Genomic DNA, 18,219 nt, shown 5'->3' on the forward strand with positions numbered 1-18,219 from the left:
CTGCGCACAGATGTCTACAGAAAAAGCTAATTTCCAAAACTATTCACTGTTTTTGTCATGTGCACATTGAACAACCACAGGTGAGGACATTTTCAAAAGAGGTCGAGAAATCATTAACTCAGTAGAACATGAAATGGAAACGGCTGAAGTGCGTTGCAGCAGATGGTGGTAAAAATACGTGTGGCTCAGGAAAAGGTTTAGTTGCGCAAATTTACAAAGCTGTTGAAAGCGCGGATGTTCCAAGCCTATGGTTCTTTACTCCATTATTCATCAGCAGGCACTGTGTAAAAAATATCTGGATTTGTCATGTATCTTGGGCCTGCAGTCTCAATAGTGAACTTCATTCGCTCTCATGGACTGACTCAATCTTCGTCAATTCAGTGAATTTTTGGGGTACATAGAAGAAACACACCCTAATTTGCCCTACCACACTTCAGTCCGATGGCTTAGCTGTGGGAAAGTTATGTCGCGATTTATTTTTTTTTTACCTTAGAACTGAGATTGAAATTTTCTTAAATGAAAAGAACCCCCCTCAATCGTTACTCACAAACAGTGAATGGCTTTGAAAATTAGCCTTTTTCTATAGACTTACCCATGCACATGGATGAATTCAATCTTAGATTACAAGGCGAAACCGCGCTTGTCTACGATATGTACGCCGAGGTGAAAACATTTCGGCAGAGACTAATCCTTTTTGAAGCTCAGTTGATGAGGTGTTGCTTCACGCACTTTCCAGGTTGTGAAAAGCTCAAGCAAAAAGCGACATTTCCATTCCCACTCAAATTTGTACAAGATATCCTATCTGACCTGAAACTACAGTCCAAAGGAACGTTTTTTTTTCTGATCTTGATGCGAGTGCAACATAAATAATGATCTCTCAAAACCCATTTGATTGTGTTATTGATGAACTGCCACCTAAAGTTCAAATGGAAGTGACTGACCTGCAATTCAAATGATAAATAAAAAGAAAGGAAACTGAAAGAGTTCTATAAATGCCTTCCAAGTGATCAATATGTTCGTTTGAAAAACTTTTCTCGCGGATTCATTTCAGTTTTTGTATTACCCATTTCTGAAAAGACATTTTCAAAGAAGAAGTACGTGAAATCTAGTTACAGATCAGCCTCATCTGATGAGCATTTGTAATCACTTTTGATGATAAGGAGCACTAACTTTGAACCTCAATTAAGTGTAATTTTGTCAGAAAAACACCAGTTTCGTGCTTCTCACTAATGTTAAAAAAGACGTTTGTGAATCTTAAATATTTTACAAATGTGCTCTTATAAGAAATGAATTAGTGATGTTGTATTGTGATCATGTATACATCCCGACTTAATTTCATCACGACCCCTCAGGTCCGCGAACCCTAAAATGGTCTACCTCCCGACCCTTGTTGAAAAAAGTTTGCAGACCCCTACTTTAACACATAAGATAAAAAAAGTAAATAAATCATGATTCAAGATACATGGTAATGGTAACCTAAGAGTTTTCAGAAAGTAAATTTTAATCCTCTGAAGAAATAATGTTTATCTTCGGAAAATATCTATGTTATTTTTCCTCAGACTGATATGCATCTTTTTCTATAATTGATCGAAAAACAGCTTGAAAATACTTTGTTTCTCTCTCATGGATTTTTTCTTGTTTTTTTAGAAACGTGGTTTATATTATGTCTTTATTTACACACCTAATTTAAATGGACGATTGCTTTATATTTAGCACGATGTTTCTTAATTATCAAAGAGACAACCCTTTCTTTATCAAGAATCTTGTAGATAGCCACTTTCTTATTCATTAGTGCATCCGTACATCGATCTTTCAAAACTCTTCTTCAAGAATGAAGACACTAGACTGCCAACTATCTATGTAATCACTGCGACGTATTTACGAGGAAACCGAATGGCTGATCTTACCCGCTTGGCTCAGACATTAATGCACGTACAAAACATCTATTGGATTGTAGTTGAAGATTCTTCAAAGCAGTCACGTCTCGTCTCAGAATATCTCAACCAAACAGGCATCGCTCATTCTTATCTTACCAGTTTAAAGATATGGGAAGTCAAAGTCAAAGGCTCTGATGTACGCTGTAAGTACGAAGGGTTACAGTGGGTTAGAGAGCATGCTACAAGTGGCGTCGTTTACTTTGCTGATGATGATAATTCATACGACATTCGTATATTTGAAGAGGTAAGACGGCTGAATTTCGTAGTTTAAATGAAATGCATCGTATCTTTCATATTCTCTTCTTTCTGAACTTTTAAATTAAATTACAAGGATAATATAAATATTAAGACTCTTGAAGTATTTGTAACTGAAACCTGTCAGTTACCTATGTTGTTGTTGTTTTGAATTAAGTACAAAGCTACACAATGGGTTATCTGTGCTCTACCCACCACGGGTATCGAAACCCGGTTTTTAGCGTTGTAAGTCCACAGACATACCGCTGAGCAACTGGGGGGAGTTACCTATGTTAGATATTATAACTTATTTCGCACAAGTCTCAGATTTATTAAGTCACTTATTATGATTTCAAATCGCTTGTAAATGAGTTAAAGTGTAATTTTGTTTTAGAAATTAATTAAATGTCGATATATGTTAGATTTATGATATTTAGCAACAAGATTGATACACACAGTTTTCTTCATTAACACAAATATATTTTAATATAAAAACAATAATACAGTTTATAATAATGATTATTACAAATAGTTAATACAAATAATGTTTTACATACAAAGGGTTTAAAATCTTCCAAATAATATTAAGTCTCCTTTCCAATCTGGAACTGAATATTTTATCGACTGTTCACGATGAGCGAATAAATTACGAGCTGATATCGATACACTTCACTTGACGGGAAGCTAGCTAGTTCTTCACACGTGAGTTTTTCACAGCAGCAGTAAGGCAATATCTTCATAGAAATACTAACGTTCGGAGTTAATCCTCTAAAGTTAAATGGTTTGTAATGTTCGAAATCTATAAACATTCTTGGTCAAATGTCTGTTATTTCGCGATTTGTAGTATACTAAATATAGCAAACCAACTTAATAAACTGTTTCTTGGCGCGTCGATTTATTAACGGTAAGGCAAAGTTCTCGAAATTTCAATTTGCTCAACAACACCCTAGTGTTTTCGCAAAACATATATTGTTGAGTTTTACACCCGAGAATTTTTTATGAATTTCGGAAATAGACGGAAATTTCGCAATACACATTTAGCAGTATAATTTGCATGCATTTCTAAATATAAAAATAACTTACACAAACGTTGACATTAAATATATAATAGTGAATTCGTTACACGTACCTTATTCAATGTTTCAGAACAGCATGGCCTGGCGTGGCCAAGCGTTAAGGCACTCGACTCGTAATCTGAAAGTCGTGGGTTCGAATCCCCGTCACACCAAAAATGCTCGCCCTTTCAGTCGTGGGGACGTTATAATGTGATGATCAATCCACTATTAATTGGTAAAAGAGTAGCCCAAGAGTTGGCGGTGGATGGTGATGACTAGCTTTTTTCTCTCTAATCTCACATTGTTAAATTATGGATGGCTAGCACAGATAGCCCTCGAGTAGCTTTGCGCGAAATTCAAAACAAACCAAACTAAAATCATAACAGCTGATTGGCTTCTCTTCCACAATCATTCAGAAAATATTTGTACTTTTCTGTGTGAGAAATAAATATGAGAAAGCCAGTCTAGTGGTCCTGAGGTTATGTGAACATTTTGATTTTTCAATTTCTGCAATGTAAGTGAGGACCTGCTATTTTCTAGCCTTCTCTGTCTGCACAGATTCGTTGCTGTAGGGCCATTGATATTTCCTCATCAACAATTTTACGCATCTTTCAATTTCACTACAACGAGACAAATAATATTACAAACCACTTAAAACATTATCCCTGCTTAGAAATCTTAAATTTTCGCTTTTACAATACAAGGACGTTAGAATTTCAAATTAATAAATTTGTAATATAGTCCTAATATATTAGGCTAATGTATAATATATATATGTTATAATATATAATAAATTCATAAATGTCTCCAAGAAGATTTGCTCTGGAATATTCTTTCTATTACACAAACGTCCTTATTGTCAGTATAGAAAAAAAAGAATTGTTCTAAAGTATTGCTAGTAAAAAAAAACACAATGGCGTAAAGCAGTGAACATCTGGCACTGTTTTTGTACGACAGGTGGTACAGAAATATATGATGAAGGAGATATTCAATTGAATCGAAAAAAAAAATAGCCTGTAAGATATTTTTTTCTCATAGCTTTAAATATGATTCACATAATTACAAAATAGCCAATAAAGGAATGTATACTCCACGTGGGAGAGTACGTAAACAGAATAGTAGATCCTTGTAGAAAATTAAGATCTTAAGCTTAGATCGTGTTGTAAAGTTCTCCTGTGTATTTTGTAAATGAAATAGTTTTTAGCACAGATGGAGTTACAAGCATCGTCTGTTTTATACGTCTTTAGATGAGATGGACTCGCAAGTTATCCATGTGGCCAGTTGGATGTCTTTTTGGTAATGTAGAATCACCCGTGGTTCGTAATGGAAAAGTGATACAGTGGCAACATCCGGGTCCTCGTATGTTTAAAGTCGACTTTGCAGGATTTGCTGTTTCTGTATCCTATCTACAGAAATATCCTAAAATCTTTATGCGTGATACCAGGGGATGTAAAGAAAATAGCTTCTTGCAAAGCTTGGGTTTGAAGCTTGAAGACATCGAACCAAAAGCAAATAATTGTACTCAGGTAAATTCAGTCAAAACTTAAATTGCAAGTATAGTAGTGAATAGTTTCTTGATACAACAGTACTTATAAACGTAATTAGAACGTTTACCTGCGAACCTTCTGAATATAGCTACACGTGTTATTTTACACAGAGCTGAATTGCAGCCTATTTTCATTAATGTATGATTAAACTTAATAGGATGCAAAAATATGAAGTCAGGGTTAAGGGCACAGCGTTAATGGAAGTGCTAATATTTGTTTCTTATTTTTTAACTAATTTTTCTAACACTAATAGATTCATAAGGGTTCGTAACATATGACGGTGCTTTAAGAATGTTTTAAAGTGTGTTTGGAGTCATTTTCTCAAATGTACATTTCTACATTTTGCAAAAATCATATTATCTCACAAAAGCTTCGGCAAAATAAACATTTCTACGTTTTCATTCAAATTAAACGTTATGCTACATAACATGCCTTTTTTACTGAATGTAAAATGTACAGGGTTGAACAAAATAATACTAACACGTATGAGTTTCTACAGTTTATCTATTAATATGGAGTTGGTCCTCCATAAGCTGACAACACAACCTTAAGACAACGTAACAAGATGTTGTGCATCAGACAATGATATTATTAAGCGTTTGTTAATCAAATCTTCTAATAATCGTTGATAGAAGATTTATTCCAAGGATTCTATTACATTTAAAGTTGGTGATTATACTAGACAAGTTAGGTGTTCAAGTTCTTCGCGTTCTTTGAACCAGTTTTTAAAGGCTTCAGCAGTAAGAACTTGTCACTGTCTTACTCAAACAGATAATTTCTATTTTGAAGTAAAATGTTCACCATAGGGTGTACTTATATTTAACATGATTTAAGTAACCACTTACTGTTACTTTAGCCTAAGATAAATCAACAAAAACAATATAGCCTCTACGATGTTTAACTGATAGCACAAGACATTGGCCATGAGCTTCTTTTAATTTCCATCACCCATAAGATTGATGGTAAGACAGTAAAAGATTATTTATCTGAGCAAGACACATTCTTCCATTGATATTCAGTCCTATTCTTCATGTCTTGATCATTTCTAGTGTCTTTAAAGATTTTTCAACAGCAGGCTTTCCCTGGTAATCAATGTTATACAGTTTCGTTTGAGTTGTTGTAACATAAGCTGGTTGTTGTTGGATGACATTAGATTCTGTACAATGATGTAGTCATCTATTTTCATCTCACTACTCTTGTCAATGCTCGTCTTGCCACGACCTGCTGACGTCGTTTTTGACATTCTCCCTTGAGACGTATTCATTATTTTCGGCGTTTGTGTCTCTGAGGATATAAAAAGACGTTCATGCCTTTTTTGGATACTCGAAGATCTTTTTAGTTTGACATTTGTAGAGTGTGTTTTAAAAAATCAATAACACATTACTTATATGAATAACTTTAACAATATATAATTTTTTAATGAAGAATTTAATTAATTATTATATGGTTAAACTTCCCTTCTATGTACACTAAAAAGGAATTAAAAGGTAAGGTGTTTCCATTATTTTATTAAATTTCTATACATATCTGTTTTGCAAAAGTTTTTATATTTACTGCTCTTACAAGAGTCAGAGATTCTGGAAAGATATTCATTCAGATCTAACCACTTTTCCTGCAGACCTTACCCTGGCACCAGATCCATCTCCTTTCTAGAAACAAATGTCATTTTCACGTAGAGCAACTTAGATAATTCGAAAAATCTGAATAGTAAACCTTTGCAGAGATAAATGTAATACTCCACGATACTAATATCCTTCGTCCTAGTACTAGAACTTTCCATAATTACTACGTTGTGATATCACGCCGAGCAGTCAGTTAGGTCCACTAACTGGTGGTTAGAGAGTATCAGACTATACAGAATAATGATCTCTCTGAACTACAACTCAGAACATCTAGAAGAACAATTTGACATTCGAAGTTTCATAGAAAAAAAATTATTCACAAAAACAAGATTAATTACAATAATACAATAAAAACATAAACAAATTTTAGTGGTGTGGTATTGAACTGATAATAACAAGATTATGACTTTATTTAAAAGCTAGTTGTCAGTTCCGTGCCCCCTTTTTAAGCTAAACTAAATTATCAAAGCGTAAAACAAAGGTCAAACCCCAGAGTTAACTTTTAAATATAAAACTAGAAAAAAATTTAAATAAAATGTCACTTACAAAAAGCTAAACACAAGTTAATCATAGACTTTAATGCAAGCTAAAATAATGCTCAGAATTATTGCCACAATTACTCACAATTAAATAGCAAATATAAACTGAATATCGCGCTTATGGATTTCACCAGATCAAAACAAAGAGTCTAAAGTTCAACGAAACAATTTAACACTATACAGGTATTTATCAGTCTTAATTTCCTTAATTCTGGCTTAATACCAATATACAATATCAAAACAAAGGCAATTTTGCATATGAAATATATCTCACATTCAATATCACTGTCCAGTTAAAATTATGCTTGAGACGTGGCTGCTCCTGAACTTTTTGATTCGCAACTAGAAAAGATAATTTGATATTTCTGGATGTCATGGGATGTTTTCCCTACAAGAAAGTGCGTTAACTACCAGTAAGTGAATCAACATATTGTATACTTATAAGCAGGAAAAGTTAGTGATGAAACTTTGTAAGGAAAGTCTTCTGCTTTTCGAAACGTCGTCCTCTACACTTGTATCTCCACAACAGGCAGTTGCTGTCCATTCTACAAATTTTTATCAAGAAATACTCTGCCTAAACAATCTATCAAAGAATAGGAAAAGTCAGTGTTACTCAAACAAGTTTAAGCATCTAGCTAAGAAGTAAAAAACACAATAATTTTGAAAAAATTATATCTTAAATAAGGTAATAGCATAGAGATAGAACCGTACCTGTACTATACTGACTAAAACCTTATTAGTTCAGTCTAGTCTAACTCATCTTTATAGATGACTCCAATTGTTCCTTAAACTTTGGATCATGCCGGATAGTTCTTGTTTTGTTTGTTTGTTTTTTGAATTTCGCACAAAGCTACTTGAGGGCTATCTATGCTAGCCGTCCCTAATATAGCAGTGTAAGACTGGAGGGAAGGCAGCTAGCCATCACCACCCACCGCCAACTCTTGGGCTACTCTTTTACCAACGAATAGTGGGATTGACCGTAACATTATGACGCTCCCACGGCTGAAAGGGCGAGCATGTTTGGCGCAAAGGGGATGCGAACCCGCGACCCTCAGATTACGAGTTGCACGCCTTAACACGCTTGGCCATGCCGGGCCTAGGATAGTTCTTAAAGCATATCTACGAATAGCCAACATTCCCTACTTTCTGTCAAAATTTTATTATTTTTGCTATTGATTTATTCAGGTTTTATACGCCCATGAAATAGATACAACATCTATAAACTTTTATTACAGCCGTATCCCTGATAGCTGTAACTTTTACAACAATTAGAACCACAATCACAAATTTATAAGTTTAATCCCTACTTTGGCAGTTTTATACATTTATCTGTCAAAGTAAGAATTACATTTCATGATTGTGGTTTTAATTCTTGTTTCACTACTTTTGATCCTACTTTAGTTTAAAATTCATTACTTTAATACCCTTGTTTGTTTAGTGTTTATATATACCTTTAGAAATTATCATTGGCCTGGCATGGCCAGATGATTAATCGCCATCACAACAAACATGGTTTCCATTTCAGTCGTGGGGGTGTTACAATGTAACGGTCAATACCACTATTCGTTAGTAAAAGAGTAACCCAAGAGTTGGTGGTGTGTGATGAAGACTAGCTGCCTCCCCTCTAGTCTTATTCTCCTAGCGCAGATAGCTCTCGTTTAGCTTTGCAATAAATTCTAAAACAAACAAAATCTGTCATGTGTCTATCCATCGATATGTACCATCATCTGTTGGGTTAAAAAGATTTAAGTACATTCAAGATATTCTTTACCACATGTAAAAGAATCTGTATGTGTTTAGCGGAATATCAAAAGCAAATAGCCACAGACCAGTCCAGTGAGCTTAAACAATATTGTACCGATAGCCCAAGCTATTTGGTGATTAGTCCCGTTGACGTGATTGGGCAAGTAAGTAGATAGTAAATGAAAAAGTTGATGCTTTATAAATTTTTGGATCGTTATAGCGAAAATTTGGCGGCCTTTTACCATATTATTAGTACATACGTAGGCTGTTCAAAAAATACGCGGACTGTTTGAATTGCGCGGCTCCAGTTGGTTCCAGGGGAATCCGCTTGGTGTCGTTAGGTTTGCACAGATCAGCTGATTACGACGCCATTTCCCGATTGCAGATATCTTCATTTGTGTATTAGCTACGCTGTTTTAAGTAAAGTGCGATTTTTTCGTTTGGCGGATTTCAGAATGAATGACCTGAAGGAGCAACGACTTGCTGTGAAATTTTGTGTTAAACGTGGAAAATCTGCGACTGAAACTTTTGCTATGCTTAACACGGCTTACGGTGATGTTTCGATGAAACGTACGGCATGTTTCAGGTGGCATGAACGTTTTAAGGATGGTCGACAATCCATTGAAGATGATGAGCGTCCTGGACGTCCTTCCACGTCAACTGACGACCCACACGTCGACAAAATCAACACCCTGGTGCGGGCAAATCGACGTATGATTGTCAGGGAGCTTGCTGAAGAGTGTGGGGTATCAGTTGGATCTTGTTACGAGATTTTGACCGAAAAATTGAAGATGCACCGCGTTGCTGCGAAATTCAGCCCTCAGAACTCGTGAGTTTTTGGCCAAACACTCGATCACTGTTCTTCCCCACCCCCCTATTCATCTGACCTTGCTTCTTGCGATTGTTTCTTGTTCCCCAAACTCAAAAGACCCTTGAAAGAAAGAAGATTTGAGACGATTCCCGAGATTAAGGCAAATGCGACGAAGGAGCTGGAGGACATTACAAAAGAAGCGTACCAGGACTGTTTCAACAAGTGGCAACACCGTTGGGATAAGTGTGTGCGTTGGGGAGGAGAGTACTTTGAAGGGGTCCCAGACCTGTAACTTCTAAATAAAGTACATTTTGTTTTATGACGTCAGTCCGCGTATTTTTTGAACAGACCTCGTATGCACATAATATATCGTAACTAATAATTTTAATGGTTGGATTTTTGCTTAGGAAATTATTAAGGGGGTTTTCTGGTGTGTGAATAATTTGGAAACCTAGTCGATCCATACTATTAAGTACTACCGTACTTAATAATATCGAATAAATAGTAGCGTATTATATTATTTATGGGGTTACATAGACAGGAAATTTAAGTGAAGTGTGCTAAATACAGAACTATTTTATTTTTACTTTATTTCAAAAATTGCATAACGGCAAGCATTTTATATTAGTTTATGTTTGTGATAATTAAAGTAGTTGTGTAACGAATTTACTGTTATACATTTATTTTAATACCTACGTTTGTTTCAATTTGACGTATGTGACGTATATTGTTGGATGTGTATTGCGTAAGCCCAGCCTGTTCTCTAAATCTGTAGGAGATTCTCGAGAGCAAGAATCAACAATACATAGTTTACGAAAATATTAGCGTGTCTTCGAATATTGTTGAAGTTCGAGAATCTCACCTAGTTGGTATAAAAGCTAGCTGAGAAACGGTAAGAGAATACTTTTGGTCGCTATAGGCAGTTTACTATAAGCCTCGGAAGTTGTAATTTTGATAAACGCTTACTAATCGTAAAACTACAGATATTTGACCAGGAACGTTCATAGCTTTCGAACATTACAAACCGTTCAACTTCAGTGATTTAACTTCTTACGTTATTATTTCTACGAGGACATTAAATATCTTCGTCGGTAAAAAGTCAATTTGTAAACGGACTGAGGCCAGCCAAAAAAAGAAAGGTGAGATGTAACAATATCAACTCAGAATTAAGTTGCTCGTCGTGGACCTGAAACATCGATAAAATATTCAGTTCTAGGCCAAACAGAAAACTCAGTATAGTTTTTAAGTTTGTAAAACTTGTGTATACACCGATATGTTTAACAACTATTTGTAATAACCGCTGTTATAAATTGCATTGTTGTTTGTATATTAAAACATATTTGTGTTAAGAAATAAATTTGTGTGTATAAATCTTGTTGGCAAATATCATAAGTTTGATATATATTGACGTTCAAAATTGATTTTTAAATTATAAATAAAATTTCCGGCTATTTGAAATCGTAATATATTAACATATATAAGAATAAATCGGATATTCATCCGGCATAAATTATAATACGTAACATATGACAACAAAAGGTTATGCATTTCTATATTAACAGTCAGTTTACCTTTTTGTGAAATATCAAAACAGAATTTTTATTAGTAGAGAAAACAATAATCCAAGTTATAAACAGATGAAACATAATATAAGTGTTGTTAAGCACTGTTATTTCTTAACATTGTTAAATGATGTAAGCTATCAGGATCATTTAATAACACAATAAATCAATACCTATTGACCTCTTTCAATACACTTGTTGGTTTTCACTTGTATTTAGTGTTATGGTGACCACACTTAAAAATGCCTGTATGTAATAACTATTTTCCACTTGTCTAATTTTATTCTCTATAAAAGTACTTATTACATGACCACTATTATTTAAATATATATTCTGCATTTTATAGCTTGGTTATTTAGTTTAATTTTACCATTAGATATTTGGCCTGGCATGGCCAAGCGCGTAAGGCGTGCGACTCGTAATCCGAGTATTAGTCGCGCTAAACATCCTCGCCCTCCCAGCCGTGGGGTGTTATAATGTTACGGTCAATCCCACTATTCGTTGGTACAAGAGTAGCCCAAGAGTTGGCGGTGGGTGGTGATGACTAGCTGCCTTCCCTCTAGTCTCACACTACTAAATTAGGGACGGCTCGGTGCAGCGGGCTAACAACCTACTTACTTAAATACTTGTTAAAGAATCCGCAAGCGACTGCCGCCCTATGTTCCTAAATGGAATCTAGTGGTGATAACTAACTAACTTACCATTAGATATTCGAGTGTTATCTGCGGTAACTTTGAAATGATAGACAAGCGAGACACTTTGTATCAAGTGTGTGTAAAATTATCACCATGTTGATTTATAATTTTACTATTCTAATATACTGGCCATGAGAAGAAAATGACGTGAAAGAAAAACATAAAGGAATTTTTGTACATTGTGCAAAAAAATTGAGAAATACTAAATTTGTAACTTATCTTCTATATATTTACCGTTCAGGGGGAAAAATACACTTTCTTTCAATTTTAGATTCTGGTGTGGCACGTGAAAACGAAGAGCCATCCCCTGACCAATCAAACAACTGTACCGCAGCAATTCAGCGATACAAATTTACCTCTTCTCTATAAACGTTTTGAAACCGGTTCAAGGAAATGAAAATACATTTAAACACTGATGTGACACACGCTTCTTTGTCGACTACCGAAAATTTGACAAGTTACAACACTGCCATAAATATTTGAAGAATTACTCGTAAACATTTGATACATTTTTTGTTGTAGCTGTTTTGGAGAAAGGTTGTAAATGTTAAATGAAATAATAACTGCGAAATATGAATAAATTATAAAAGTAAATTACAATTGTCATGTCGTGTTTTACATTTTACACGTTTGTGTATAATTAAAAAAGAGTTTAATATACACTAACGGAAAACATTTAATGTGAGTTATTTGATATGTTAATGTAATACTTATGTGTGCGCGCGTACGTGTTTTGTAGCAAAGCCACATCGAACTATCTGCTATGACCACCCACGGGAATAGAGTTCCTTGATTTTTAGCGTTGTAAGTCCATAGACTTACCGCTGTCCCACCGGGACATTAATTTTTGTTAACTTACTTTTTTAGACAGTTTTCAAGAAGAGATATTTCATTGGTTGTGAATAGGACTATTGTCAGTCTTTCCATAAATATACAGTTCATAAGGGTTTCTTCTGAAAAAAGATCACGCAATCATCGAATGGACTGCTGTTGATTGATGTGATATGCTGCATGCTCCTTGTTGACTGGGGATTGAAACCATCTTACAGTGTTTAACCTTTATTGTGTGAACCGTGATTCCATTTCAAAGATACAATAATGTGTCACTCAAGAACTTCCCATTTCAGCTAACCACTTCACGTTATCACAAACGCGTAAGATGAGGACCCAAAAGCAAGTTCTTCCCAAAAACAAACTATATACCTAGCTACTATGTTGTCACTTGGTGTAAAAATAATGTTCGACTACGAAAATTATTGAGTTTGTTTTTATATATTTGCATCTGCATGGAAGTATCAGTGCTTTTCACATGCCATTTTTACTTTCTTATAGGGACAGTATTTGTTGTTCTTTGTAATTTAATGCTAAAAAAACGATGTTTCTTTCGTTTATCAGAGACCCTTTGCCAGTGGAGTAAAATACCCTTTGTTTACATTCCTATATTCCTAACAACGTTTGATATCCTTATCCTCTAGATAGGGTTTTGTTAGAATAGTTAGTTAATTAAATTATGAGAAAGCAATTAAAATAAAATTCACGTTCACAGTTGAATGGTAGTTATAAAGTCAGTGTAGATTTTTAGAACAGTCTGCAGGTTAAACCAGTAACATGTCATCCAGATATGGTGTAACACGAGCTGTATTTCTTGGCTAAACTGAACACAGTTACTTGATCTCCCAATTATTTTTCGCACTGGACCATTTCAGACTATAAACATAGAGCAGAAAGCAGGGCCTGAGCTTCTTTAAGGATGCATGATTCTCCAAATACAGTTCTAATTAATTTTCCTATGTCTGATCATAGTGGGCCGACTCCTGGGAACCACTGGTTCAGTATTTGGAAGTAAAAGTGCAATGAGTTATTACATGTGGACTGACTGTTTCTTTGTTTGTTTGGGCTCTGCCCACAATAGGTATCGAAATCCGGCTTCTAGCGGTGTAAATCTGCAAACATACTGCTGTGCCACTGGGAGGTCAGGTGAACTGATAGAGAAAAGATATGTTATGAAATTGGAATGAAAATTAAAAGTTGTTCGCATAATGAAAAACTGTTATAAGACACTGTGATTTAAATGTAAAATAATGCAGGTATTAAAATAAATCCCCTCACAAAAACAAAAGAAAATAGCAAAGCATCTTTTTACAAAATAAAAATAATATAATTCACCATAAATAATAAAGAAACAACCTAAAATAAATTAACCTACCACCAATAGAGTAAACACCTTTTAAAACAATTAATATATAATATTCACAGTATAATGTACTTCGCAAACGTTTCCTGCATAACAGGCCCGACGCAGCCAAGCGATTAGGACTCTTTTAATTTGAGGGTTGCAAATCTCCGTTCCACCAAACATGCTTGCTTTTCAGCCGTGAAAGCATTATAATATTACGGTTAATCCCCCTATATGTTGGGTAAGGAGTATCACAGGAGTTGGCGGTGGGTGGTGATGACTAGCTGTCTTCTCTCTACTACTTCACTACTATATTAGGAACCGTTAGCGTAGATATCTCTCGTGTAGACAAACATGATAAAACAATTCTAAACCAAGTACAGAGTTTACTTTTTGGCAGGTAATTTTAAATAATGCATTCAATAACATTTATCGTCTTGGTTGCATTCTTATATTAATTATTTCAATTGTTGTTTGTATGACAAATAACATTTTTCTTCATCGCAATTTGTTTTAAAGCCAAGCTGTTTTTCGTTCAGAATATATAATACAAAAACATAATAATACACACATTTTGATACTTAATTACATTGGCATTTCATTAAATGTAATACATGATAAAATTCCCTTTAGTAATAATCCCAGTATTACCTCTTAAAACTAAACCCGTTAATTGTAATGACTCATGTATATATATATAGCAGTAGCGCTACATCGCCTGAACATGTAATCATGAGTAAATAAAACTGACGGCTTAAGTTTAATAACATAAAACATTTTTTCCTCAAAAACATACTCGCCGACGGGATGTATTCTTCCACATTCAACGTATAACCAGGTGAAGCAATTGAAAAGACTTATGGTTTCATTGACAAGTCAAGTACGAAAATGTTGAATCCAGGAAGATCGGGAGCTCAGCCAATAATATGGGGCTTAGGTATGACTGAATGGTAAAAGAATGAACGGGGTTAGCATATTTATGTGCATAAAGCTTACTCGATGGATGTTGCCCCAGTACCTCTTAATGTACAATCCATCAGGCTGCGTATGGTCAAGGCCCTGCGTAGCCAGGTGGGTTAAGTCGTTCGACTCGTAATCTGAGGGTCGCGGGTTCAAATCCCAGTGGCATAAAACACGCTCGCTCTTTCAGCCGTGGGGGCGTTATAATGTTACGGTCAATCCCACTATCCCTTGGTAAAAGAGTAGCCCAGCAGCTGGTGGTGGGTGGTGATGACTAGCTGCCTTCCCTCTAGTCTTACACTGCAAAATTAGGGACGGCTCGGTGCAGCGGGCTAACAACCTACTTAGTAGCTTTGCGCGAAATTTAAAAAATCAAGCATCGTATGGTCAGTACCTGAGATCGCTGTGTTTCAAGCTGAACATATGCTGTAACCACAGCAATTCCCTAGCTCTAGCCAAATGACATCCAAGAACGTGATGACTCCCATCAGTACCGGCCTGGCATGGCCAAGCGCGTAAGGCGTCGACTCGTAATCCGAGGGTCGCGGGTTCGCGCCCGCGTCGCGCTAAATATGCTCGCCCTCCCAGCCGTGGGGGTGTATAATGTTACGGTCAATCCCACTATTCGTTGGTAAAAGAGTAGCCCAAGAGTTGGCGGTGGGTGGTGATGACTAGCTGCCTTCCCTCTAGTCTTACACTGCTAAATTAGGGATGGCTAGCACAGATAGCCCTCGAGTAGCTTTGTGCGAAATTCCAAAACAAACAAACAAACCCATCAGTACCTGGCTGCTTAAAACACTCGGGGAGAGAAAAACTACAAATTATTTTTTAATGTCCCTGACTGAAACCAACCTTAAGCCTAATTATCAAATAACACTACAACGTGGATCCCTACACAAGTTACATATATCGAAATGAGTAAGTAAAAGTATACCTGATTTTACAATTAAATCTACAGTTATATATTTACGGTGAATACAAAAATCATGTCATAGAGCTACTATGGTCAATCTCACTATTCGTTGGTAAAAGAGTAGCCAAAAGTTGGCGGTGGGTGGTGATGACTAGCTGTTTTCCCTCTTGTCTTACACTGCTAAATTAGGGACGACTAGCGCAGATAGCCCTCGAGTAGCTTTGCGCGAAATTCAAAAGAAACAAGCAGAATTTGAAAATAATAGGTACGCTATACACTGTCTCAATGTGGTCCAAGCTAATCACTAATAGACTTTGATCATCACAACATATTTCAATATTCCAAACTAAATTTATTCGCTTATAGATGTGTTATCTGTATTTTTTATTAATTAATGTAATCAAACACTTCTAAATGTTTCATACATAATGTCTATATAGTTTGCAACACCACACACAAATAACTAAGCATGTACAATACTAAAGATATATGCATCAATATCATGTACCCTTGCATTTGCTATACTGTCAAACAGACAGCTTAGTACAGACAGTCACTACAACCTTCACAGTTGTTCGATGTTTCAATGCCCATACAACTGGGTATTATACTGCCATCTATGAGATAATAAACTCGACTATCTGATATGGGTATTAAAATAAAGTATAGAACAACGTTTCGGCCTTCTTTGGTCATCCTAAGGTTGGTAAACAGTATACAAATACATTCTGAGGTTAATATATAATATTTCCAGGGATGTTTCTAAGCTTGGACAAATAGTTACACCTCCTTTCCCTCCGAAGTTTCTAACCACTCCGTTGTCAATAACAGTCGCGTACAGCTTACCCATTTGATCCGCTGTTTTAAGTTTTACCATTGTGAATTGTGCTTTCAACTGCTACCAACAGAATAGCAACTTTCTGTTCACTATTTCAGTATAAATTGCTTGTAAGTGTGTGTGTCTCCCACTGCTGCTGTTTTTACAAACCAATAAAAGAGATTATCCTAATTCCATATGCATATGTATAAAATATTTGTTCTGCATGTTTCAATGAAAGCTTCAGCGTTTACAATGTTTCATGCTATAGTTTTAAAATTAAAAGATTTCAGAGAAACCTGGTCATAAAGCAATTAAGAGAAAATGTGATTTGAAAGGAAAGTTGGTGTAAAATAATTAAAAATATTATTTTAAAACTTTTTAATACCTTTGTTCATATCAGATAAAAATCAATTTTAGTTTCTTAACAAACTCATTCACTTACTTCACTAAAAATTAGCTTTAAGTTTTAATTTACAACATGATGCTTGTAAAAAACGTATTTCTTGACTTGCGTGTTGAACAGACGAGCCCGCGTCGCGCTAAACATGCTCGCCCTCCCAGCCGTGGGGGTGTATAATGTGACGGTCAATCCCACTATTCGTCGGTAAAGAGTAGCCCAAGAGTTGGCGGTGGGTGGTGATGACTAGCTGCCTTCCCTCTAGTCTTACACTGCTAAATTAGGGACGGCTAGCACAGATAACCCTCGAGTAGCTTTGTGCGAAATTTCCAAACAAACAAACAAACAAATGAACAGACGAAGGCATTTAATATTTTCAAATACGAAGCCTGAAAAAGGATATTAATTTTTCTAGGTGAATGTAAATACAAAATACTTAAATTCGTGGACAGATAGATAGATAAATAATGTTTAGATTTCTTGCAGGGGCTTCAGCTCAGAAAAAGACAATTTAACGATGTGTATTTCGTTATAAAAATAATTATTTTATTTTGTATACAAACAACTTAAAGCTTTCACTCAATATCAGTATGCATCAGTTTGAAGTTCAAACACTTTGTATACGTTTCGTTAACTTAATTAAGATTACGTTAAACTGTGTAATGCATTCTTACCAACTTGAAAACCAAGTTTAATTACTAAATTACTAACAGTTCATTTATAATAAGTTTACAATCTTGTAACGTTTAAGTTAACAAAATTAATGCTAGGACTTGCCTATTAATGTCATATAACAATTTCATGTGACTGTAATTTCAATGTATTATGTTTACTATTGTGTGTCGATAACTCGAATGTTTATATAATTTGGAGTGACAGCATTCTTCGTTTCATCGAGCATCTTTAGGAATAAAGATTTATGTCTTTTTTTTTTTTTTTGTGCACTCTATTCTAGGATATAGGTAAAACTGCCTTATTGAACAGTAAGAACCCATCAGTTGAAAAAGGTGCATGAAATCAAAACATCTTTGCATAAAAGTTAGTCCATGTAAATAATGGAAGATTACACCTATGTCCAGTAAGCATGACTCTTTTTGAGGGAATTAAACAGCTTAATAACATAAGTTATTTACTCCCTCTGCTAAGTTGTTATAAGGCATCGGTCGAAGCCATGAGACATCTAATAAAAAAGCAGATGGGTGAATAGT

General features: G+C 35.2%; 1 protein-coding gene across 2 annotated transcripts in view; it reads left to right on the plus strand.

The window, feature by feature from the left end:
- The window catches only part of LOC143226173 (galactosylgalactosylxylosylprotein 3-beta-glucuronosyltransferase S-like), a 41,327-nt gene extending 28,404 nt beyond the window's left edge, over positions 1–12,923 (plus strand). For both annotated transcript variants that reach the window (XM_076456768.1, XM_076456767.1), the window contains exons 3-5: positions 1,793–2,181; positions 4,474–4,752; positions 12,017–12,923. In XM_076456768.1, coding sequence (XP_076312883.1) covers positions 1,793–2,181; positions 4,474–4,752; positions 12,017–12,142 — 794 coding nt within the window. In that variant the 3' untranslated portion in view covers positions 12,143–12,923. The remainder of the gene's footprint in view (positions 1–1,792; positions 2,182–4,473; positions 4,753–12,016) is intronic.
- The last annotated feature ends 5,296 nt before the right edge of the window (positions 12,924–18,219 follow it).

The sequence above is a fragment of the Tachypleus tridentatus genome, chromosome 9, assembly GCF_004210375.1.
Source record: "Tachypleus tridentatus isolate NWPU-2018 chromosome 9, ASM421037v1, whole genome shotgun sequence".
Lineage (NCBI taxonomy): Eukaryota > Metazoa > Arthropoda > Merostomata > Xiphosura > Limulidae > Tachypleus > Tachypleus tridentatus.